The 25,599-nt window shown below is 39.6% G+C and overlaps 3 protein-coding genes across 7 annotated transcripts in view; 1 reads left to right on the top strand and 2 right to left on the bottom strand.

Annotated features, from left to right (window-relative positions):
• nf1a (neurofibromin 1a) overlaps positions 1–25,599 on the top strand; it is a 63,192-nt gene that overhangs the window by 20,887 nt on the left and 16,706 nt on the right. For 3 of the 5 annotated variants that reach the window (XM_026371545.1, XM_026371555.1, XM_026371573.1), the window contains 12 exons: positions 62–178; positions 397–578; positions 666–877; positions 1,145–1,306; positions 1,434–1,531; positions 1,640–1,775; positions 4,316–4,378; positions 9,794–9,952; positions 11,376–11,473; positions 12,158–12,304; positions 12,426–12,572; positions 14,166–14,276. In XM_026371545.1, the coding sequence (XP_026227330.1) occupies positions 62–178; positions 397–578; positions 666–877; positions 1,145–1,306; positions 1,434–1,531; positions 1,640–1,775; positions 4,316–4,378; positions 9,794–9,952; positions 11,376–11,473; positions 12,158–12,304; positions 12,426–12,572; positions 14,166–14,276 (1,632 nt within the window). The other 2 variants (XM_026371562.1, XM_026371581.1) reach the window with 2 other exon arrangements.
• Positions 16,753–20,843, bottom strand: omgb (oligodendrocyte myelin glycoprotein b). The gene is made up of 3 exons (XM_026371590.1): positions 20,087–20,843; positions 18,870–19,070; positions 16,753–18,304 (listed from the first exon to the last, which is right to left on the bottom strand). The coding sequence occupies exons 1-3, from the start codon at positions 20,092–20,094 to the stop codon at positions 17,320–17,322; spliced, it is 1,194 nt and encodes a 397-aa protein (XP_026227375.1). The 5' UTR covers positions 20,095–20,843; the 3' UTR covers positions 16,753–17,319.
• On the bottom strand, positions 21,334–24,412 carry LOC113169848 (protein EVI2B). Its single transcript, XM_026371593.1, has 2 exons — positions 24,259–24,412; positions 21,334–23,821 (listed from the first exon to the last, which is right to left on the bottom strand). The coding sequence occupies exon 2, from the start codon at positions 23,789–23,791 to the stop codon at positions 22,652–22,654; it is 1,140 nt and encodes a 379-aa protein (XP_026227378.1). The 5' UTR covers positions 23,792–23,821; positions 24,259–24,412; the 3' UTR covers positions 21,334–22,651.

Raw genomic sequence — 25,599 nt, 5'->3', positions numbered from 1 at the left:
CCCTGCTCACTATGTCTTACTCGTGTGTGTGTGTGTATGTGTGTGTGTGTTTGATATACAGAGACCTGGACCAAGCCAGTATGGAGGCAGTAGTGTCTCTGTTAGCTGGTCTTCCTCTGCAACCAGAAGAGGGGGATGGAGTAGAACTGATGGAGGCTAAATCTCAGCTTTTCCTCAAGTAAGAAGACACCTGCTGGCCACAGGACAAAATGCTAACTCTCAGTGGTCTCTTGATCTTATAGTGTATTCAGAAAGCACAATTGTATTTTTGTTGCTGATTTCACTTTAAATGGATAAAACATTTTCTGATATTTCATTACTCTTAGAAGCTCTGCTGGCAGCAGTTGGTGGCCTATTTCTACTAAATTCTGTGCTGTTGTTTGTGGTGGTGTTCAGGTACTTCACGCTCTTCATGAACCTGCTGAATGACTGCAGCGAGGTGGAAGATGAGGGCCAGGCAGTGGGGGGACGAAAGAGAGGAATGTCCCGCCGCTTGGCTTCCCTCCGCCACTGCACCGTCCTCGCAATGTCCAACCTGCTCAACGCTAATGTCGACAGCGGCCTAATGCACTCCATTGGTAACTCAGTCGCTCACTGGGGACAGTTCAGCTCATTAGAAAGGAATTTAGCAGAGTTGTTACTGTTGAGGTTTTTTTTCTCTCCAGGTCTGGGCTACCACAAGGATCTGCAGACCCGAGCCACATTCATGGAAGTCCTAACCAAGATCCTGCAGCAGGGAACAGAGTTTGACACACTGGCGGAGACGGTGCTGGCTGACCGCTTTGAGAGGCTGGTGGAGCTGGTCACCATGATGGGAGACCAGGGGGAGCTGCCCATTGCTATGGCACTGGCTAATGTGGTTCCAGGGTCTCAGTGGGTGAGTAACGCTTGCCAGTTTAAGATTCAAACATTATGTTGAAAATGAGCGCAATATGTCAACAGGCTATATATTAGAAATATATTAATTATGTCAAATCAGCATAGCATATGTGCTCAGGCAAGTAGTATTTATTTCACTGAAAGCTTTCACATACAGATATGATAGAACATACAGTGTATGCATATGAAAAGCTAGGTACAAAAATGTTGCATTATCATGCAGCTTGACAGCAGAGATATGTATATGTGTTTCTTGTTTTCCCAGGATGAGCTAGCCCGAGTCCTGGTGACGCTGTTTGACTCCCGGCACCTCCTCTACCAGCTGCTGTGGAACATGTTCTCTAAAGAGGTGGAGCTGGCTGACTCCATGCAGACTCTCTTCAGAGGAAACAGCCTGGCCAGCAAAATAATGACCTTCTGTTTCAAGGTAGAAACCACAGCACTGCTCACTGGTCAGAAATAATCTGAACTGCTCATATGCTACATTAAATGTACGCTCAATTCAGCATATTGGATGCATATTAGTAACTGTATTCAATGTTTTCTTATGTCAGGTATATGGGGCAGCCTACCTGCAGAAGCTACTGGAGCCTTTATTAAAAGGTGTTATCACCACCCCTGATCACATCAGCTTTGAAGTAGACCCCACCAGGTGAGTATCTGCATACCAGCTTTGGTCAGGTTGTTTTCATGTTGTCAGATCCACACAAGAACTTATATAGACCACTATCAGTCATGTGCACCTGCTTTGTGTCCTCAGGCTGGAACAAGGCGAGAACCTGGAGGAGAACCAGAGGAACTTGCTGCAGATCACGGAGCGGTTCTTCCAGGCCATCATCGGTTCATCCAGCGAGTTCCCCCCACAGCTCCGCAGTGTTTGCCACTGTCTCTATCAGGTAGAAACCCCCCTCCGCTCCTCCTCACTTGCATACTTTCACAACAGCCCCCAGCTGCTCACCTAGCCTATCCACCCTTACCTGTATGTGTAGTGTCACTTCCACATTTCAAGCTCCTGCCTCTCTGCCACTCTGAGTTCTCCAGCTGCTGCTCCACTCACTGCTCTCTACATCACACGTGCCAGTGCGTAGCTGAACAAACCCTTTCAGCTCCATACAGTTTTAGATAAAGACTTTTGTGTTTAATTATTTGAATGTCCTTAAAGTCCTACATGATTTATCTTAAACCTTTTTAAAACTCCTGAAGCACCTTGGGACACTAACGCTTGTATGTTCTTCTGAAACAGGCCTTGTTGATTTTGCCAGTGACAGAATGTTTATTGACCTTACTGTAGTTTGTAACAAGTGCTGATTTCCAGCAATAAGCCCAGGCCACAGTAATACCACACACATATATCTGCAGTTATTAATAATAATGTTTTGTTTGCAGCAACAATAAGTATCACAATCATTGGATTATAGAATGTCATAGATTATTCATAGAATGCCCATCAGCATTTCTAGACTAGTATGATGGATTGGTTTGTCTGACCAACGTTCCAGACAAAAGACAGTCAGTTTTACTAGAACAGAAAACCAGTAAATATTCATATTTGTCGGAGAATCGATGAGCAGCAGCTCTGTGTATAAACAGCTCGTGTGAAAGTGAAGGCCTATGATCAGATGCCCAGCCACAGAACACCGGGTGGAGAGGGAGCCATAATTGGTGACAGCAAAAATAAAGAAATGGCTACAGTGCAGTGCTACAGGTTTGATGGCACGCTGTAGTGATTCACCTGGCACACGTGATGGTGAAACCATCCAAACTGTGATCACACCTAATCCCTTGCATTGCCACAAGAATCTCTTCTGTGCTTCAGTTGGATCAAATGAGTGAAGAACACAGTCTAATTTTACTCAGGAATTCCTGCACAACAGACAGTACAGAGAGTTGCATGTGAACTAGAGATATTGTAAGTCATTGCGATACATTAACCCTGAGGCCAGCAGGGTGCTCCCTGGAGAAGGAGTTAGCAGAAAAATTAATCATGTACATAGAAGATACACACGAATGCAACCCTGTCGAATGTTCACTGTGAGCTAGTAAGTAGTGAGACAAAGAGTGCGGGTTTGATCAGAACTTCTGTTTGTTCACATAAGCATGTGATGTTCTCCACCTTTTACTTTCTAGGACTTTTCACCTGCACTAAATACTTTTTCCGTATTTGATGTTTGAGTCTTTTGAACTATAAATGCCATCTGCACCCATTTGTCTTCTCTACATTCATCTCGCAGGTAGGATAGTTCAACCAGATTGTTAGGACAGGCATGCCCTGTGTGTTACTCTCAGTTCAGCAGGTCTCTGCACAGACTTGTGTTGAGTTTAAACAATATTATTTTAGACGGTTAATAAAGTCTAATGATGGTTTAGGTGTGATCACAGTATAGGAGGATGACTTGCCTGTCTACATGCCAATTCATACTTTCCACATCTACAGTATGTGTCTATTATGGCATGTGTGATGTAAATGTAATCCCCTCCTAAAACCATGAGGGTCAGAGCCGCCTTTCAATGGACATCCACACACAGTCAACCCATGCAAAGACTGTGCATGTACCAGACAAATATAGCAGATGCTCTGTTCATACACTGAAGGTATGTAACATTTATTTCACCATCATGGGCACTGTTCTTGTGAAGCGCTTACACATGCCTTTTTATTTGACCACTTTTCACGTCGCTCAGTCAAATCCAACAAACGAGGAACTCTTCTTGTCACCGTTGCTGCTGTCTGGGCTTGCCGTCATGATTTGTCCGCTGTTGTAATATGATTAGATACATGTGTCCTTCAGAGGTTAAGTGGAAAGTATGAATTGGACTAAAACTCAATACACACACTCAGTATGACCTCTGAGCACTTGAGTTTGACTTTCCTGTAGTTTCTACTCCAATGTCTGAGCAGCTTCACACCGCTGCTACTGCTGCTGTTGCTGCCTTTGCTACCACTGCCACGCCCTCACTACACTGAACAGAAGCTCCACAGCTCTGCCTGCTAACACTCAACAGATCAATTAACAGACTTGACGGCATTAAGGCATTCTTCTTACTACTGACTCAGATTACTTCATGCCCACACCCACATCAGGTGATCCGTGTTTTTGATTTTACATGTTGACATCCTTGATTTCCTATTCTCCAGACTGGATATACATTTGCAAATGTGTAGGCACAAACACATACACTCACTCACCCTAATAACAATTGGCTAAAGTCAAACCACACCAGCTCATGCATGGACACGCTTCAGGTCCCCCCAGTAGCAATGGAAACTTTCCTATCTGCAGTTTACATTTTGCTGTGTTTAACTAGATGTGAATGTGTTTCCACCTCGAGTGGTTAGGGGTGTGTGTGTGTGTGTGTGTGTGTGTGTGTGTGTGTGTGTGTGTGTGTGTGTGTAGCTGGTGCTGTGACCATGATTGTGCTCATCTCTGTTCTGTAGGCTACTTGCCACTCTCTACTGAATAAAGCAACAGTAAAAGAAAAAAAGGAAAACAAAAAAGCAGTAAGTTTGGAGAATCTATTTTACCTCAGACACTTTCCCCCTGAAGCAAAAAAAGCTTTTTTTTTGCATTTTGTTCATTTGACTTTTATTTCTTCATTTTTTTTAAAGATTTGGTTTTAATATGGTGTTTCTCTGAAAATGTTTTATTCTTTTCTCCATATTCAACTTTATGTACAATCCTCTCTTAAAATCATTGTACTAATATCGGCGCCATTTGATGTATTTTCAATTAACAGTTCCCAGGAAACGGTGGCATTCTCTCTTTTCTTTTCTTTTCTTTTCTTTCTGGACTCTTTGTTTGCACTCCAGGAGACATTTTCTCAGAACATTTCATCTGCACTGAAGTCATTTTCTCAACATCTTAAGACAGCCTTGATGCACCTCCACACACACCTGCACACCTCCCCTGCCTCAGCTTCCATGGATTTATAAAAGACAAGAATGTTCTTAAGATGAAATATTCTGATAAACTGGCCTCCCTCAGTCTATCATGGGTTGGATTCCTTAGCTGCTTGAGATCAGATCTTACCTTTCCTCACACTCCTGAAAAAGTGTGGCATATTAACATGATCACAGCCCCTATACATGCTCAGTGGTTATGAAGCCACAGTGTTCATATACAGCCTTTATTTGAAAAGTGTTGGGACACTGTACAATATAAATAAAAACTCAACATATTGATTTGCAAATCACTTACAGCTATATTTAATTGTATATAGTACAAAGACACACATCAAATGTTAAAGCTGAGAAATTTGATTTTTCTTTTCTTAAATATCTGTTTTACATTTATACTTGTCAGCAACATGTTAAAAAAAAAAAAAGAACATCTTTACCACTTCACTCTGGGAACTGAGGACACTAATAAATGTTATATTAATTCATGCTTGATGTAGGATTTTATCTGCTCAACAGATCAAGTTTGTCCTAGTACCCAGACTACTGAGCTATGCTCAGTAATAGGGTGATGTAGAACATGGTTTGGCAGATTCTTCCTGAAATAATCAAGGCCTTTCCTGAGAAGGACACTGGATGGCAGCAGATGTTGCTCCAAAGCCTGTTTTATTCAGAATGAATGCCTTCACCTGTGTGCTAGTTACTAGTGCAATGTTAACTATTGCACACACCATTTTGGATTCTGGCTGTACAACGCAAACAACCCAGAAGGTCCCTTTCCTTTTTAGCATGGTGGTGTCCATGACCTCCAGATTTTCACATTTTGACTCCTCACACAACATGGCAGTTTTCCACTTCACTTCAGTCAAAGGTGCCAGCAACCTTGACTTTGATTTTCAGAAGTGTTCCCGAACCTACATGTTGATTTATATTATGAACTGTAGATGATGAAATTGTCAAATCCTTTTCAATATTTTTCAAAAACACAATCAAATTTCTCAGTGTCAGCATACTTCAAATGCGTTTTCTTGGTGCTATTTGCAATCAAATGTAGGTCTTTAACGGTTTGCAACATATAGCTGTACTTTTTTAATGTCACTAAATCATAATTCTACAAAAGAAATGGATGATGCTACCACGCTCAGGTCCCAAATCATTGCTAGCAAAGATCACAGTATGGATGAAGTTACCATAAACCATTTCAGTTTGTATTCATACCTTTGTGCCTAGCCCAGTAACAAACAGCTTGTTTGGAAAGCTGACTAAACCTTCAATGATATGTGTTACTTTTAGTCTGTCAAAACATGGACTATTTGAAATGTATCTAAGAGATGAGACTAGATTTTTACTTGCATTGGATAGAGAAGCTGCTAAGTAACTGCTGTAGTGTTTTTCCTCCTCCTAAAATATTTGTTCTTTAAAAAAGAGAAATGTCATGTGGAGAGTGCAGGCTTTAAGTTAGATCTGACCTAACCGCAGTTTGAGCAGTATTTTTAAAAAGAAGAAGTAAAATCACCGAACCATGACTGAAGGAAGTAGAGGCACTAAAATGTTTGCATGTGTTCATGGAGAACAGCAGCTTGGAATGGATTCTAATGGGGATCTGAAGTTGCCTGAGAAAACTGTGTAGCAGACAACTCCTTTTCTGCAATTTATCTGTATTTTCAGAATGTTCTTTAGACTTGGTTTCTTCACAGCATAACCCCTCATAGCCTGAAAGGTATGCTAGAACAAGAAGTAGAGTATTTATTTAGTACTGGACAGTCGTGACCAAAAGTTTAGGCAGTGAAGCAAATGTTGTGTTTTGCAAACTTTGCTGCTTCAGTTTTTGGAGATTTAGTTTCTCCACATTTCTCTGGTATATTGAAGAACAATTATAAACATTTTATAGGATTCAAAACATTTGTTTTTAAATAAATCACATTTATGCAAAAAGAAAAGTACTTTTAACTGTGACTGTTCTGGAATGAGGACGGTATTCTGTAGATGCTATAGCATCACAGATTTCTGAAAACAATAGCAGGGATACATGAAATGAATGATTTTGGGCAACATTTATTATTGTAAAAATAATATATAATAATGAAAAACACAAAACATGGGTGTGGGATGCAGCAGTGTTATAGTTTAGTTTTATTACTCTTAATGACAAAGTACAAAGAAAAGTGACATGTTACAGTTTTAGGTGAATGTGAAAGGAAGACAGGACATTTCATTTCTAATTTTTATTTGAAAGTGACAAACTAGTCATTCTTAATATTGTTGATGTACACTCAGTAACCTGTAAAGTGAAAACACGTGTTTCTGCTGACGAAAGCCAGCAGAAACATGTAGAAGACAGAATAGTTGGCATGACATTATCCTTACAGACGTAAGCTGAAAAACAACATTTTAGTCTAGGTTGGGATTTGCCTGACAGGGAGTTCCTCACGTAGCAGTTGTGGTTGATGTTGTCAGCGATCTCTGTCTGGCTGGATAATCTTGATACTGCGGTAAAGTTACATTTTGCAGAAAGGTGGGGCAGGTTACTGAGGTGTGATGGCCTAAAAGTGATGGACCTGACTAATTCCTCAGTCTCATTCATTCTGCTACATGCACTCCTCACATATTCTTCCTGCTTTATCAGCATAAAAACAAAGTTGTTTAGTTTCTGAAACCTCAATGAAAATGTGCTGGAAAATGATCTCCTGACAAAAGTGGGAATTCTGCATAGAGCAAATTCTCATTTGTTGGACAGTGAATGTGTGTGGCTGTGTTTGCTCATGCATGCAGGAACAGTACGTGTCGTGCAGGTTAACGTCACTATACCCTTTATCGGACATGAATCCTTAAACAACATGCTCTTACGTCACATAATAATCTGATTGATAATCAAATAACTTAATAAGATAACTTAATACTTCATTTATACTGAGTGTTAGGTTAGGTGCATACAGAGTATACAGGCTAATATAAAACAAGTGGAGGGCAAATGTCCACAGAAGGTTAATTTTAGCATACGCCAACATGTAACCACCAGTATAATTTAAGCTGAACACAGCTGCTGGTCTTTATCACTGTCACAATTAGGAAGGTTTCCACTGCAGGTATTTAACATATTCATAATCAAGAGTTTCCCCTAATTTGACCTTGTTGAGCAAAAGGGGGGAGTTTTTTCCACTGTGACTATGTCTACATTAAGCCAGAGATATTCTAATGGTGCTTTTCTACCACATTTTATCCGTTCGACACAGCTCTTCTCTCCCTTTTTGGTTTTACATCAGGCAGATGTTGTTCATAGTACCTGGTGCCTGGTCCGTTTTTGTATCACACCTGTTGAGGTACCAAGCAAGCTGAGGTGTCATCAAAACACTGCACACCACTTTTCAGGGAGAAGCGTTACTACTGCAGCCACAGTCATCTCATCACCTGAACTGTTTAGTGTTTCCCATACTCTCAGATTTTTCAGCGGTCTTTCATCTGGCTGCCTTCAATCTGTTCATACACTGCTAGGACAACCTGATACACTGAGGGGTAGTGTGTTAGCTGAATTGAGGCAGTATGGTATGTTGTTCTGTATTTACCTCCATCCATCTTTAAATTTCAGTAGATTGGAAAACAGGCAACTCCTGTTTTACAAAGCATATGGAGTACTGACAACCAAGTATTGGATGGCATATTATTTCTAATTCCACTCCGCACATTGTATAAAATGAGACTACAATAATTTTGGAGTTGAACAAGTTTGAACGAGTGGAGAACAGTAATTGGGAAGAAACAAATTCATCTTTTATTTTTCTGTCCAGACAAGGAAGTCAAACTGCAGACTTTTGGGGGAAAAACACTTAAACTGTCAAACTGGCAGTCAAAACTCAAAAGACAGCTGAGGTGTGGTAACAAAGTTACCTGGCTCATTGTAAACATGCTCCAAGTTGTCGCCGTTCTCTAAACTTGATTTTAATACTGCCTTCTGAGGAGTGCTGAAATTTACCTCCCAGTGGAAACAAAGCCAGAACCTTAACCTGTGGGGTGATTTTCCGTTCTTGGATTTGAAACCCACTCTTTAGAGATTAGACATTAGCACATTTCGTGTCAGTTTTGTTAACTTTTTGTGTTAGGTAAGAGTCACCGTTTGTACATTACAGGCATATCAAGCAATAAGGTGCGTGGAAACAAGCTGCTTCTCCCCACATTAATCTTTAGAGTGTAATTGTCTTTTTACTGATAGGCGTTATGAGTAAAACTATAAAAATCAGCTTTACATTGGCAGTTGAAGAACAGTTAAACCTTTGAATGTGGCACTGGCTCCAGACTTTAATAATCCACTTCTCTTCTAATCATTCAACACAGTACTTTTCAGAGATGTCCTCAGATTTCTGGCCTGACTGTCAGCTTGCTGAGGGATAGGCTGAACTGTGTCCGATTCTGGCTTTTGTGACGTTAGATCGTAACCCCTGTAAATGTGTCACACGCAGCCCTGCTTTGCCTCAAAGCAACATGTGACGTGTGGGTTTGTGTGGTGTATTTGAATGGGGCAGTTCATCCGCTGCTTTGCAACACAACTCATGGCTCTACATCCATTATCCGCCTTTAATTAGTTATTTTATTTTCTGTGCTGACGTCCACTTCTCATTCTTCACCAGCAGAGAGGAGATGGTTGGGTTCCTTGTCTTGTTCTTCATCTATAGACTCTTTCATGGGCTGCAACTGGAGTCAGAACCTTTCTCACTCTTGTTACAGCCCAAAATTAACTGGGATTGTTTCTCTTCATGTGTCTTCCCCCACTGTTCCTCTTACTGAGCCCTGTACTTCACACCACTCTGCTCTTTTACATATATTAATACAGTACATGTATATTTTGTTTTTCTTATCATTCCCTTCTTTGCTTTTTAATGTACTGAAATCCATTTTCAATATTTTCTCCTTCCCTTGCTCAAACCTTCTCCCTTGCTGAACCCTTCCTCTTTGGTTCCATCTGTTCTATATTTTGTTTTTCCCCTCCTTTGTCTTCCCCTGCTCCCTCCATCCTCCATCACACAGGTGGTGAGTCAACGCTTCCCACAGAACAGCATTGGTGCAGTGGGCAGCGCCATGTTTCTGCGCTTTGTCAACCCAGCTATTGTATCTCCCTACGAGGCCGGGATCTTGGACAAGAAGCCCCACCCCAGGATAGAACGGGGACTTAAACTCATGTCCAAGGTAAGGCTGGTGTGGTGCAGCTGACTGAAGGGAAACATAATGAGACTCTTCAAATGAAATGTTCTATTTCTGCTGTGTTAATTTATTTCAATGGTACAGTAAATCCACTCCATCTGTCCATAGTAGGGGCTCATGGGAAACTGTTAGTGTCACAGGGAAATTCAAACCCTAGTCTGCTAGGAAATTATGTCATAATTTTCCCCAAGATTTGTCATCAAAACCCACAGTTTCTCCACATTAAAAAAAATGGGTAAATTGCATTGTTACCCAGTGGGTCAGTCTTACTTGAATAATATTAAATGTAAGGACCAAAGAGTCCTTCTCTAAGGCCTCTACGTGTTGGTGGGAGCTCTAGTTCAATTATTACATATATACAGTATTACAGGATTTCAGTTGTAGCTTACTCTTGAAGCTACGTTGATGATATGAATGGGATAGAAAATGGCCATTGAAGTCCTTGAAACTTTGCTTTCCAATTTCAGCTATTCTAGAATTGAAGGCACAGCGTATTCTAGTTGTCGGTTTGATGAGGTTATCTGAAGAGATTTATTCCCATGCCTCTGTGAAACACCTGCCACAAACTCTATTGACTTGAAGGTCATTTTTAATGTACAATACAGTAAAGCTGCTCCTATAGTAGCTTCATAGCATTGAACTCCAGTTACTCTGCTGTATTATAGACGGAATACCAGCTTCTTCCTTAAATAGTTCTTGCATAGTTTGGAGCTGTGCTTTGACTCATTGTCCTGCAGCAGGACAAAATTTGGATAATATAAGAGTGCTTGACTCCTGAGTATGCCTCACATAAATGTTCTTATTGGTTACTCAAATATGTCAAACTTAGATCTCTCTCTGTGTTTCCCAATCTTCCTTTGTTTTACTATTATTTTGATTGAAAATGATGTGAAAAAAGTGACTGGAGGACAAAATATGTAAATTAAAAAAGTTGTTCAACAAATCTAGTATGAATTCTGTTTACTTTTATTAAAATATTTTAATATTATTACATTTTATTTCTACTGTTCCTCAAAGCATAGAAATAACAGGTCATGTGATGTGATTTTCCCACTCCACACAGCATGCAAGTACTTAGTGCACAAGAGCAGCTGCAGAATGTTGTTAGCTAGTACTCTTTGTTGTACTTTAATTCTAATCCTAGCCAATTATATCTGATTAGCTGACGTAACTGTAACATGAACATACTGAACATGCGTGTCGTAATGGCCATTAGAGCGTCCCAAGAGTGAGTCACACATATAACACATCGTCAAAGTGCCACAGTCATTCACCTCTTAACCAGGCCACTGCTGGCATAAGACAGGGCCAACAATTTAACATAGCTTTGATGTGTAATAATAACTATGTTGATTGTCTCTGTATTAACCTCAGTAATATGGATATTTATTTGTGTATTTTCCTTCAGATTTTGCAGAGCATTGCCAATCACGTCTTGTTTACGAAAGAAGAGCACATGAGGCCTTTTAATGACTTTGTGAAGAGCAACTTTGACTCAGCCCGGAGGTAGGACACCAGAAGCACCAAGCTGAGCGCTTAGTGTAGGAACACAGTCATCCCACACTCAAGTGCTGCTACAAACAGAATTTATTTGGCATTTAAGCAAACAAAGCTATATCTGATGCTACTAATGTCAAGAAATTAGTCCTTATGAAAAGAGACAAGTGTGATAATATATACAAATCTACCTCAGACAATGTGATGATCAAGAAGCATCCAATTTGCAAGTGAAGTTAGCATTGATGAGTAATATACAGTTATCCTTATCCTAGCTTTACAGGCCAAATTTGTAACTTGGGAAGCCACAAAATTTTACAAATTCTCTACCCTCCTACAAAAATGTTGACCTTCAGCTGCTGTGGCAATGACTGGTTTGTTCAGAGACGAAACAGCATCAGCTGAAAAACTAGCAGAATAACACTGGAGTGTTCATATCTGTCTATAAAACATTAGAGCAATGGGTTAAAATAGCTTCTAGGAAGTGCCCAGAATAACTCTGAACACCAACAATCGATGTGTTTTAGACCTCGGTGTTACTTTGAATGTTGTGTTCTCTTAATTGTAGGTGTGTTTGTCTTTTTTGTTTCACCCTACAAACCCCACAGATTATCTGTAGCTAAGGCAGAGAAATGGCTTGTATAGATCCTCTGTCTGCAGGGTTGAGTGTGTTCTCTCATCTCTCCATCACAGGTTTTTCTTGGATATTGCGTCTGACTCTCCGCCCAGTGACTCTGTCAACCACAGTCTGTCCTTTATCAGTGATGGAAATGTGCTGGCCCTCCACCGCCTGCTCTGGAACAACCAGGAGCGGATTGGCCAGTACCTCTCCAGTAACAGGTCAGGATACAGATGATTTTATCTAACGCACAACTCTAGCATGTTCTACAGTATGAACTTGTCACTGCATTTAAATGAGTTAATCATTTTGTATGAAAGTGTGTTACTGTCTCATTTTCAGGGATCACAAGGCTGTAGGCAGGCGACCTTTCGACAAGATGGCAACCCTGCTAGCCTACCTGGGACCTCCTGAACACAAACCTGTGGCCGACACTCACTGGTCCAGTCTTAATCTGACCAGCTCTAAGTTTGAGGAGTTTATGACCAGGTGAGTTTTCTATTAGTTTGTAACGTCATGTCTACTGAAGGTTCTCTTCCCATTCCACTATCTCCCACAACTCACTATCTGCTGAGATTCATCTTTTCTAATGTTCACCTATACATCAGATATTTTTTTGCAAATTTATTTACCCCAGGGGTGAAATGTGTTGCCACAGCATGTGCAGTTTTTGCAACATGAGGTACATTATACAGTTAATATAAATCATGGGTGATGTGTCTGTTACATCACCAATTAACAGCTGTAACAGTCATCCTACTTGGCTGTGGTGACTGATAGGAGTGCAGTTTTATGCACTTTATGAACCCACAGTGGAAATGTGTTTTAAATCTCACTGTGTGCCTCATCAATTACTTAAAAGCACAGTACACTCCTGTTCAAACATAGACATTTTTGTGAGTAAGGATTTAAAAGTTATGTTGAGCTAAACCTTCTGGATGCTCCCTAATAGCGATATAATAGACCTGATTTTGGGAACTGACCTTGTGAAGCTCAGAAAAATATATTCATGGCTTTAAAGCCACTACTTTTCCACTGGCTCTTCACGGGAAAAATGCTTTTTGGGCCATTTCGATGCTGATTGCAGTACCACCATTGACCACTATAGGTTGTTTCAGTGCCCTGATCCTGTGGGCTTGACTGTTGTATGTTGTGATAGTTATACGTATATAGCTGTAGATTAGCTATTTGATTTGGTAAAGATGAGGCATAACTCCTTTGTTACATCACTTCTTTACTATTCTCTGTCTGAATTTAATTCTGAATTCTTTTGTTTTTAACTGATTCTGGGGCTCTCCCGGTTTCATATTTAAATGAAGATCTGTTTTAATTTTATACCACTGCTGGTTTAAGATGCCAACAGTGGCTTCCTGAATTTAGGGCTGTTTCCTCTTTGGTTTCCTTTAAGCAGAAACCACCACCACCACTTTGCACTGAATTAAGTGCCAGTATACTTTTGTACCTGCTGTTTTTCCGTTGTTCATTATCATTTAATCTTTTGTAACTATTTTCTTCTTCTGTGCTAAAATGGAATGTCTTTTTCAATTGAGGCACGATTTAGTGAATTTGGCTTGTTAATGGTCGGTTAGTGCTGCCATTGAGCAAAGCACTGACTTCAAAACAACAATTTGTTTGTTCATTGCAGACTCGGATAGTGTGAGATTTAAAACCCCTCCAATAGATTAGGTGTATCCACGTTTTAAGTTAACAACGAAAAGAAGACGTCATCAAAGGAAATACAGAGGGTTTACCGCTTTCTGAGGGTTATAAACCCTCAGAAAGACTCGAAAACAGGAAGACCACAAAAACAGGCAAAAAACACGTACACTTCTGAAACAGGGTTATATAGTCAGATCAGATTAATCCAGATCCTTCAAAATTCAGAGCAGATGGAGCTTTTTTACTTGTCAAAGCCCTTAAATAAAAGCTGACAGTTCACATTTTTACCACTTATTGAAGGATTTATGCATAAAGGTTTAATACAACTCCTATTAAAGTTCTAATACAAACATAGTTTTATAAAACAGCTCAAAATATATTAAATAAGTTGATGTGTGAATGATTCCCTGGTTTGTTCTTCAGGCACCAAGTCCATGAAAAGGAAGAGTTTAAAGCCTTAAAGACCCTCAACATTTTCTACCAGGCAGGAACGTCTAAGACTGGAAACCCAGTGTTCTACTATGTGGCCCGCAGGTAGGACCTGAATGAATATCTTCCTTCTTGCAACTGTTATTAGTGTTATTGGTGTTATTACTACAAACTCTGTAGTTCTAACATGGTGTAACAGAGTGGTCCTCATTTTCCCAGGCATCACAAATCATCTTTAAAAAATTGTGTGCTCCTTGAATCTTTTCCAACCTATGTATCTAAACTTAAGAGTTGCTCACCACTGCACCCACATCGTCTTCAAAATCACTCTGGAGTATACTTAGTTGTCGTGGAGATGAAGTGGCTGGTGTCAGTAGATGTCAGCATGACAATAGTGTGACCATATTGAAGGTGTCAAAAACTAACTTTAACACCTCAGTGTTTAGGTCAATATGTACATTCTAACCCTTGTGACATCATGGGTGACATGGCATTTAACTTGGTTTTTAGTTTGTAAAGTGCTTCTGCTTTGTGATTAACTTTTATGGTGCAATGCATATTGTGAAATATAAGTGATGTTGTCATAGACACAGTGTAGCCACAAAACAGTTTGTCTCTCAGTCAAATCCACCTTTCATTTTGATGCTCTGTTAATTCCTGCACTGCTACATCTCACAGTGTCAACTCCACTTATTCTTAAATTGACTGTAGTACCTAAAGCAAAAACATTGGCACCACTGTAATGGCTGGCATTCAGAACAAATAAGGGAAATGTTTTACATTTAAATACAGATTTGGTGCATTGTTACTCAGCAAATCAGTTTAAGATGAGAGTGGTTTCAACAAAGACCAACAACAACAAAACTGAATATTTTGTGGCAGAATTCCTGGCACTGTCTCAGGCAAACGCCAGCCATTGCTCATCACCTGATTAATACTAATCTCTATAATGAAGTGTGGTGCTGGTCATCGAAGAAAACCTGAGCATTCATTTTGTTTATTAATTCTAAAAACATGATTTCATGTTTTTGGGTGTAGATGTTTACATTAAATTTACAGCAAAGTGTGCAAAATGTGTAGGGGTCCAAATACTTTCTGAAACCCCTGAAAGTTCTCAGAGAAAGAAGCTTTTAAAGTCCATTAGTAACCAAATGTCAAAGAATGTTTTAATTTACAGTTTTGAATTATTATTTTTTTTAAATGTAGTTTACCGGAATCTCAGCAAACTCAACATACAAGCTACATAATGTACGTGTTTTGGTGGTAAAAATCCTGGGTATGTAAAAAGCTATGCAGTATTCAACCAGTCAGCAACATTCACCTCTGCAGGCCCTGCCCCAATTGTTCTTAGACCTTCAGAAAGCCCTACCCTTGACCAGTGACTTTTTGGAGGAAGTAGACCTATTGCCATTGCAGTGGAAAGTGACCTACAGTCTCACATACCTGCAAATGTGTAATAAAAATGTGGAAAAGTGATGAAGAAAGAATTATGAAGACTGTACATCACTCTGCCCATCTTTTTTCTTTTTAGCTAAATGCTTGCAAGGTCAGCTGCCCAACTTTAGAACACACCAGACGGCCACTGCCGTTACTGCTGCCAGGTGTAATTACCACTGCAGCTGACAACTCTGCCAGGAGGATTTCATCAGTTAGAGTGACAGAAACTAAATATATTGCTAGCCCAGTTTTGAATAGACTGTTTAATTATCTTACATTATAAAAACGGCACCAACATTCTAATTAAGAAACACTTACAGCATACTAAATATGCTGCCTGGCCAAAAAAAGGTCACCATCTGGATTTCAGTAAGCAAATAGATAAGAGCCTTCTGTTGGATAAATACTGCAGTGATTGATATGTTTTTACTGGCAACGCAATGAAATCAACTGACTACCTAAATATACTGAATGACTGAATGTCTTTTCCATCAATTGATCAGGGAGTATGAGATATTATTTTTCGACATGCTCTTGCCACCACAGAGTCCAGATCTTAACCACATTCACAGTTGTCCAATAAATATTGGTGTTGGACTGTTTTTTTGGACAGGTAGTGTGTATATACACAAAAATTAGGAAACAGTTCTTGCCTTTGCTGATGGTTTGATGGACTATTTTTCTCTGTTTTACTATATGATATGAGCTGTTTTGTGTGCTTTGGTGTTTCTTCATGCACTTTCAGTCACATACTCTAGCATCATTACATTATGTGTTAAACTATTGAGTTCTATCGTTTAATTAGCCCTTTACTGGTGTAACTATTTGTTGTGTAGACATTATAGGCTTCTTGTTACACTGCAGGGGAGCCTATAGTGGCTGTGGAATGTGATATACACTGCCCATCCAAAAATAAGTCACCACCTTGATTTAACTAAGTAAATAAGGTAAGAGCCTTTTTCAGCTGGAGACAAGTAATTTAACCCTAACTGATGCAGTGAGTAGCTTCTAAGCTGTTTCAGAATGATGAGTGCATCAGGGTAAGAATAGAGGCAGGTGAAGTGATGAATCTATCATACCTAGTGCCTAGTGTACAAGCCTGTGGGGGCAGTGCTATGATCTGGGGTTGCTGCAGTTGGTCAGGTGTAGGTTCAGCAACATTATATGCCCAAAGAATGAGGTCAGCTGACTACCTGAACGCAACTCTGAATGATAATAAATGTTGAGACATTGGAGAAGCTTATCGAAACAATACCACGGTGATTGCGTGCGTAATCAAAGCTAAAGGCTGTCCAACAAGCAACCAAAAGTGACTTTTTTTTTGGATGGTCAGTGTATATTGTAATATATTGTAAATCTCTTTAAATAACGCATCAGCAAAAGCATCAGTATTATGAGGAAGCATAAAGCACAGTCTGCCATGGCACTCTGATTATTGACATTAGCACACCAGTTGAATCATATCTTCACACAATCTGAGATGTTTTTTCCTTTGTGTTTACAGCTAATCTTTGTGTACAGAAATACCAGACATTAGCATTTTGTACATTTTGAGCTAGGTGAAACAATGATAAACTATATGATGGTGACAGAAGGCAGTAACAGTCACAACCGTTTTTGGAATTAACAATGGAGGCCCTAACTGGAGTAAGGTGGTCATACAGTCATTGTCCAAAATTGGCAAATTGTCTATGCTGCCATCCCAGGTGGATCAGTAAGTGTTGAACACAAGTGTTGTAATTACTAAAATTGTCAGGGTTACAGTTTTTTGAGTCTTAACAAGTAATCCATGACCTTTATTCCGTGAGTTAGCCACTTTGGGCTTGTTTGCTGAAGACCGTGGGTGCGCTGTTGTGCTTGTGTGTGCGGAGAAACTATCAAAACTTGTAGATGATGTCCAGACAAACATCACATGGTCCCCAGATTCATTACTTCCTCTTTTTTCCTGATATATCCCAGTCTCAAAAATTGCAGATTTGACCTGGTAACTTGATGTAACCTCTGGAGTCCTTGCAGGCGATTGTCCATCGCCTCTGCTGTTAACCCAGAGTGGTGGCTCTGTGAAGAGCGCAGAGTGCCACTCCCTCCCTGGTGTTGCCAGATGACTTTGTCCACAGATAGGTCTTGTATAACAGGGGCAGCCTAAGACAGTTGCATGCGTCTGCTCAGCCCATCTCAGGAGCTTTGTTATGTTTTCTTCTTCTTCACAAGCCCAGGGGTTGTCCCCAAGAGTCATCACCTCTAGCCTTGTCAACTTATCAAAGACCCCCTCAGACAACCAGGAGAAGCGATTAACATGCAAGTAGAGCTGAACCAGCCTGGGCAGCCGATCCAGCGATCCTGGCAGAATCTGCACCAGAAAGTTATGTGACAAATCAATGATCTCCAGGTTGTGAGGCATGTTTGTGGGCACAGTCCAAAACCTGTTTTGACTGAGGTTAAGAGCTTGGAGACTGGGCAATGTGTTGTTGATGAAGACCACTCTCTCCAGTTCGTTGTCCGACAGATCCAAAACTTTTAGATTCCAGTGGTAAGCTGTGTCATTTTTGTCCAGCGAGCGCATATGGTTCCCTGCTGCTCGAATGTCCCAAAGAGACCTCGGCAAGGCAAGGGGCATGCTCTCCAGGCGGTTGTAGGACAGGTCCAGGGTTCGTAGGTGGGCATAGTGGCTGAGCTGACTGTCCAGACCCTGCAAGCTGTTAGAATAATACATTTATAGCATGTGCATCATGTAGCATCAACAAGTTGGCTGTTGATGTTTTCGTAAGAGAAAAAAGAAAAGCCTGGTCATTGAAACAAGTCAACTATTAACAGAATTTCTTCTTAATAGAATGACCTTAGCCATAAATAAGTGAACCACAACCACAGAGTAACTCAGTAATGTTACATATTGTGCATTGCATTCTATATGTCTGCAACATAAACTACTGATTCTACCAATCCAACAAAGGTTACTGGATGTTCTAACTAATCAAACATTCAAGTGCTTTGCCACCATACATTGTGATCACTGACAGTTTTCAGTGGAAGTATTTGAGATTATCTAATTTGGTCAAATTGAGGTTTACATAGATGATTATCTGGGCCAGCTATTTTTTTTTTTTTTTCAGTTCTGTTTACTTTGACCTTCAGCACACCAATTTATTCTTATGAGTCAACATAGTAAAGCAGCAGCTTGAACTGAAATGTAGAATCCCGTACTCTGTAACCACAGCACTCAAGTAGAGCAGGCCTGTAACCAGATAACACTACCATGCTTACCTGTTAAAAGAGAGGTTGAGAAAGTGAATGTTGTGCTGCAGACCATGCGGTAGCTTGGTTAAGCCTCGCGACGAACAGTCCACCATGCGATGTCCTCTGCTGCAGGAGCACACAGAGGGGCAAATGGACAGCACTAAACCTCCCAGCAGCAGGAGGACCAGGCAGAGCAGAGCGGCACAGCAGGCAGGCATGGTTAGGGCTCTGCAGCATCAGAGAGAAGGTTGTACGTCTTGGGGCAATTGTAGAAAAAGAAAATGGTAGCAGAATTGATTTTGTACAGTGGACTTCTATTTTGATACTATGTGGAAACCTGGATTTCTATTAGTATGTGTTTGGCCCCCGTATTCCAGATTGAAGTTTCTCATGTGTTGGATCGATTGCTACAACATTGTGTTCAATATAAGAAATATTGCACTGTGCACTTTGTGAATCGACACTAAATTTACAAAAACAGTCAGAGCCCTCACCAAATTTTAACTTTTCGCACTGAGACTTATTGCATTCTGAACAAAATGGAGATTTCAGTTCTGCAGCAGCTGAGCTTTACAAATAACATAACCCTGGAAGCATCATCCCTACTGTAGCACCACTGACTGATTTTTACTGAACTACCAGTTAAACAATTAGCTGCTGAATGCATGTGAACTGCAGCAGAACTTGTTCAATCTAGACCATCCCTCCATGTCAGGACCAGTTCTACTCTAAACTGGGACAGATAGGGTAGCTTTTTGCTCCTGATGCATTTTATAACGCTGTTAGTCATTCTGATTGCTAACCGGCTTGAAGCTCTGCCAGTGCGACCGGAGCTCAGAGTGCTGCAGTGAGACTCAGTTTATACAATGTGTAACAGTGAGTTCACATCTGCAGACATTCTGATCTAAACGCTGAGGGTCCATGTCTGTTTGTGTCCTCCAGCACAGGACTGTGGGAAATGTTAACACCCTTGATGTTTTTCTTCATTTTTTTTCCTTGACTAAAGCTATGGATACTCAATTTACTTTGTGGGTTTGTTTGTAATATCACTTTTCTCAGTGGAATTCTAGAAGGAGATATTTGCACAGTCACAAAGCACAGAGTCCTGTCCTCACAAGTTATCACAACGTTAAACTGTAGTTTACTGATTCAAAAGGATTGAGAATGAAACCACTCACTGTCCAGCCCATCAGGTGTATGTGGGTCGGACATTTTTCAGTTTCTTTCCATCCGGAATCACTCACCTCATCATGTCATTTCTCTCTCTCTCTCTCCTTTCTCCTCCTCCCGCAGTTGCGTTGTTTTTCGTTCTACGTGTTTTTGTCTCTCTGCTGTCAGAAAGATGATGGTCTCACTCTCGTTTTTCTGCTTGTTCTGGATATCGTCCCTCAGCATTAATCATGTTGCCTACTGGCGTCGTCACCACCCTGTTCACAGCTTTGCAGGCACTCAATGCAGCTGGAGATTCGGCTTAGGAGAAGAGGAGGCATAGAGGGGAGGGAGGAAGGGAGAGAGAGAAATGCAGCAGCGAGCCACCCCACTCTGCTGCTGATGAGGCAAGAAAAAGATGGAATAGTGTTCGTGTACACGCTGCCAACAGCAAGCTTCACAGCAGCTCTCCCTCTTTCTTGTGCACATGCATTCTGATACACAATAAAAGAAAAAAAGAGGTTGAATTTGCCTGCACAAATTTAATGTGTTGTGTATATACATTTATTCGTACAGAGAGATCTGTGACATCTCTGTTGGCCAGATTTCTATGACGGTGTTATTTGTGTTGTTGGCAATGAAGTAAATTAAATTATAAAATGTCCCTCTTTCCCTTATCTCTACAGGACATTTAAGTATCTTTCAGCTCTTTGTCTTTGGTTTTACAACATTGTGTTTTGTGTCTCTCTTCGTTCCCTGTTTCACCTGTTGTAAATACTCAAGTTTGTTGTAGAGATGAGCGTATATATAATTATCAGCTGAATCTGCTGATCGCTTTGGGTTTATAGTAAGTTTCAGGTTAAGTATTTTTATTTAGTATATTTTAACTTTATGTTTTCATTTGGTTCAGTTTTAGTTTTTTGTGTTAGTCACTTTAAGTTTAGAATTAAACTCAACAAGAACGAGTGTAGTGTGAAAAGTCTGCTGCATGCTAGACTTGTTACCTGACGTTTCCCCTTGTTGCTCTTTTCTCTCGCAATATGTTTTTCCTTTAATGGAAACTAAGAAGATGACCTTTAATGTGTTGTTTTTTTCCACTTGGATTCCTACACCATGTGTGCTGCTATTTCCTGCAAATAATCTTGTTTTACAGTTAAATTGTAAAAAGTCCCATGTCTTCCTTTCATACTAGTTTATTGTTTGAAATATATCGTTATTGCTTTACATGTTGTCTTTGCATTAACAAACATTGCTTGACGGTTGCACAGGATATAAACTAGTCAGTTTGGAATTTGTCACTAACACCATCACTGAGCTAAAACAGCTGAAGACAGTTTTACACTTTTTTTTTTTTTTTGTAATTGTTCAACTTATTTGAGGCAACCACTACATGTACAACTGTGCAACCTTTGACGTGACATCTAAACCCACATGATCATAACCAGTTTGACTAGGCTTTTTTAATTGCTTAGCATATTGAATATCCTTTAGATGCAAAAAAGAAAAAACAGAAACAAATTAAATATACACATTTATGTTTTAATAAAAGCATCAATGCAAGGATTATTACCAAATTTGAGAGTTGATCAAAAACTTAGAATAAATGCATATAGGCATTCTTATCAGGAGTCACAGCCTAAAGTAACACATTGTGTAAACACTGAAACCATACTAAGCAGAGCCAATACACTGCACAAGTAGTAATAGTGAAACTTCATTAAAATGTTGTAACAATTCTAAAGGTCACTCTTAACAAATCACTGACGTCTACCTAAAATGTTTTCATTTTATGTAGTACATTTTACCAGTAGTATATTTTGTTGTAATTTCTCTTACAAAGCCTTGTATGACCATGGAAAGAGCATGACAATCAGCAAAAGATGCAGCTGCAGAAAAGTGCTTAGCCTGTAGAAGAAGGGGTGTATATCTGCGTTGTTTCTTTTTTTATGGTGGTGCCCACCCTTCTACTGGCACACTGCACTGCCATAAGCAGTGTGATACTTTTATCAGAATTATTGTACATGCTTAGCAAAATAGTCACAATTAACTGTAATTTAAAAGTGTTTAAACCAATATGTACGCAGCGCAAATGTTTTATATTTAGCATTTGGTTTTTGTGGAATGTGAAATACTATGCTGGCCACCTGTGCTTTCTTCAGTAGAACTCTCCGCAGGTCAGAGAGAGCAGAAAACATTTTAGATATACAGTCTTCACATGTGAGTGACATTTTTACACAATGTTTAAAAAAGGCTTCAGTAGCGGTCTCTTGTAAAAAATCCCCGAACTTGTAATGGAGAATAGTGCAGTTATCTTGCTGACTACTAACATTTAGATGCAGTTTGACCTGCAGTAAAGGCTCAAATTTGACCTGTGTCAGATGTGTATAAAAATCTTTTCTTTTCTCTTTGTCTCTCACATTAATACTATACTGCTTTTTTAATTATGCAGCAGAGATATTTATAAATTCACTTCTCTTATTATGATTTACACACACATTGACCATTTAGATTCCAGTGTCAAGCTGCTGCTTAGAAACCAATGAAAGCCGAATGTTTTTGGAAGTTTAGATTCACTTTGGGTCATCATTCATTTGAACCAAAGCATTTTTCCCTTCTTCAGATACAGCAGGAGAATTTGCAGAATCTTGACTAAGGTTTGCCTAGTCCAAGTTGTCATTTGTGGGGGTTGGGTTGTTGTTTTTTGAAGATGTCCCTGAAACAGAATTTTCAGCACTCTCTGCAGCATCTTCTGTAGTTTTTATTTCAGGGAAACCTACAGCAGTCCCATTGCTTTCTTGCACAGAATTACTGTCCACCTCTTGCCCAAATGTAATTCCTGGATGTTGATCTCCAAATGTAGTACCTCCTGTCATGTCTTGCATTTCCTCATCTGTTTCTGGGAGCAAGGATAACCGTTTGGAAAGCCTGTGTGGCAGGAAACTGGACAGAGATATTCGATTAGAAGACCTCCTCGTTTGCAGGCCATTTTCAGCTGCACCCTCTAGAAATGGCGAAGGACCTGCCCAGTCTGTAGTAGTTATCTGTTGCTTCTGAAGTCTCTGTTTTTTTATGAAGATGACCAGGAAGCCTAACATCATCACTATCAGGGCTGCCCCTATTAGCCCTGCCACTATTTTACCATGGTTTGTTTCATCACTCGACCTTGCCTTTGTGTCTGTTGTATCAGGTTGTATTTTTGCCTTTGTAATTTGGTTGAGTGTTTTCTTTTTCATTACAGTTGAACCACTTGTGGCTGGGCTTTGGCCCAGGCTTGGGTTTGGACTTGGGCTCGGGCTCAAGCTTGCACCTGGCTTAAGGCTAGGGCTAGAGTTGTTGTTAGTAGGCTTCGTTGACACAGTTGTAGTAGGAATGAGGTTTGTAGATTGCGTTAGAACCGTAGGCAGTTGGGTAGTTTTGACCAGGAAGGTTGATGTATAGCCTGTGTTTTGACTCTGTGTAGAACTGCTTAAAGGAGTCATTGTAGCTGTGGTTGGGTTGCTGGTTTTCAGTATTGTTTGTGTTGTTATGCCTTCATTTTTTATTTCTGTTGTGAAGTTGCTTCCCACAGAACTGTTAAACTGAGACGATGTTTTGTCATTGGTCGGAGTATTTGTTGTTTGAATATTTGAAGGCGTTTGAGCTTCCGTTGTTTGATTTGCATGAGCTGTGATGAACGTTTTGTTGGTACTATATGGTATTTGTGTTGTCATCTGGCTCTCAGTCTGGTTAGTTGTCTGTGCACTTCTTGCTGTCAGTGCCAGCATCCACATCAAATTTAAGCTTTTGATAAGGATGGTCATTCTTCTGTCTTCTGGCTGTGTTTTTGGTAGCTAGAACAGAGGAAGTTACTCTATCAGAGATGCTCAACGTGCAGTCTGAAGCAATAGTATGATGAGGAAATAACTGAAGGGTGTTTGAGAAGTGGTGATTTGAAATGCTTGTTTCCTCAAAACTAATTCTGCACATTCTGTGGGTAAAAGCTGGATATTTTTAAAGTACAGCAGTTTACCATTTCATCTAGCTTACATTCAGTCAAGAAAGTAAGACCTTGCTCTAAAAACTCATTTTTAAAATCGTCATTATCAGTCCGTATTTACAAATGCCTCATTTCATTTGTGGTTGTCACTATTCCGTTTCAATCTATCAGGGGCATACAAGCTGTCTGGATATCTTGAGTCAGTTTTAATACACTTTCAAGTAGACACTGAAAGCATAAAACATTTATCTAAAACTACATTAATAATCCAAATTGTTAAAATGTACTTACCAGTGACTTTAGACAGATACCTTCTGTAACCTGTTGCAGCTGTGTCGTTGCAGAATATATTTGAAGTGAAATGATTGTAGGAGTTGATTCTTAGGCAGCATGTGGCTTGAATGATATCAGGAAGTAAAAACATGGAGGGCTCTGTGCTGCTTAAAGACTAATTCTTGCCTCACTTACAGGAAGTGATGACAACCTACTGGTTTTTCAGTCTGCTGTGCTAAACAAAGTAGTTCATACTGCACACCAAAGCCTTGATGCATTAAAATGTATGTATAAAATAATTCAAACTATACAGTATTAAACAAAATTAACATCTGTAAAATAACATTAGGTAGGTGACTTTAATGACATCAGTGACAAAAACATATTTCTATACAGTATGTACTGCACATGCAGGCCTGATGCCTAACATACACCACTAGTAAATTCAAGTTATACAGAGCCAGAGTTTCTATTAGTGGTAGAGGTAACCATCAGCAAGCATGGCAACAAGAGTAGTGCATGTGCATGCACATCACATTCGGGATTCACAAAGCTTCTATTTTATGTGTCACATTTAGACATGTATAATGAGTAAAAGCTTTGACAATAAGAGCATTAGCATTTTTAATTTCTGCTTACACCCTCAGTTAGTTAATATTTATCTTGCCTGATGAGATAATGAATTATTAAAATTGATTAGAAACATAACACAGTAATGAAGTGCAAAAATCAATTTATTTTAACAAGCTCTTTTTTATGTACACAAGAGTTACAAAGGTAATATCAGAATTTCTGAAGTACATATAATAGGTCATAGACGACTAAACTAACAGACTTAACAGAGATTTATGTGTCCAACAAGGACTATTAGCAGACATTGTTCCCAACTTTCATTTCAGTTTGGCTAAGCCTACACAAGTTCCCTAGTTTATCATATGGGACCTTTGGATGACTTTGATGCTTCAAAGGTGTGATGTATTTTCTGCCTTTTTGTCTGTTTCTAAAATTTGAAGAAAAAAAAAAAAGAGATTTTAAAGTAATTAAGCAGTCTTACAGTAAATGCTGAATTTGCTAAGCAAGTGTGTAAAATTATGTAGCATATAGAATTTTAGATTGTTAAAACATATACTTAACTAATTCTAGTGAAACATGCAAACCTCATTGTTTTAAATAAAAAAATGTGATATTGTATGTAATTTGTTTGTTTGCCCAGAATACCTGTGTGCTTTTACCAAGTGAAGATGTGCATTCAGCAGAACTATTTAACTTCAAATATTCTACTAATATTATGATGTCTAATTCTAAAGAGACAATTTTTCAGTACTTTTTCTGTAATAGTTCCTTTACAATAAGTTCCAC

This window comes from Anabas testudineus, chromosome 13 (assembly GCF_900324465.2).
Source record: "Anabas testudineus chromosome 13, fAnaTes1.2, whole genome shotgun sequence".
Lineage (NCBI taxonomy): Eukaryota > Metazoa > Chordata > Actinopteri > Anabantiformes > Anabantidae > Anabas > Anabas testudineus.
This window is presented reverse-complemented; position numbering and strand designations above follow the sequence as displayed.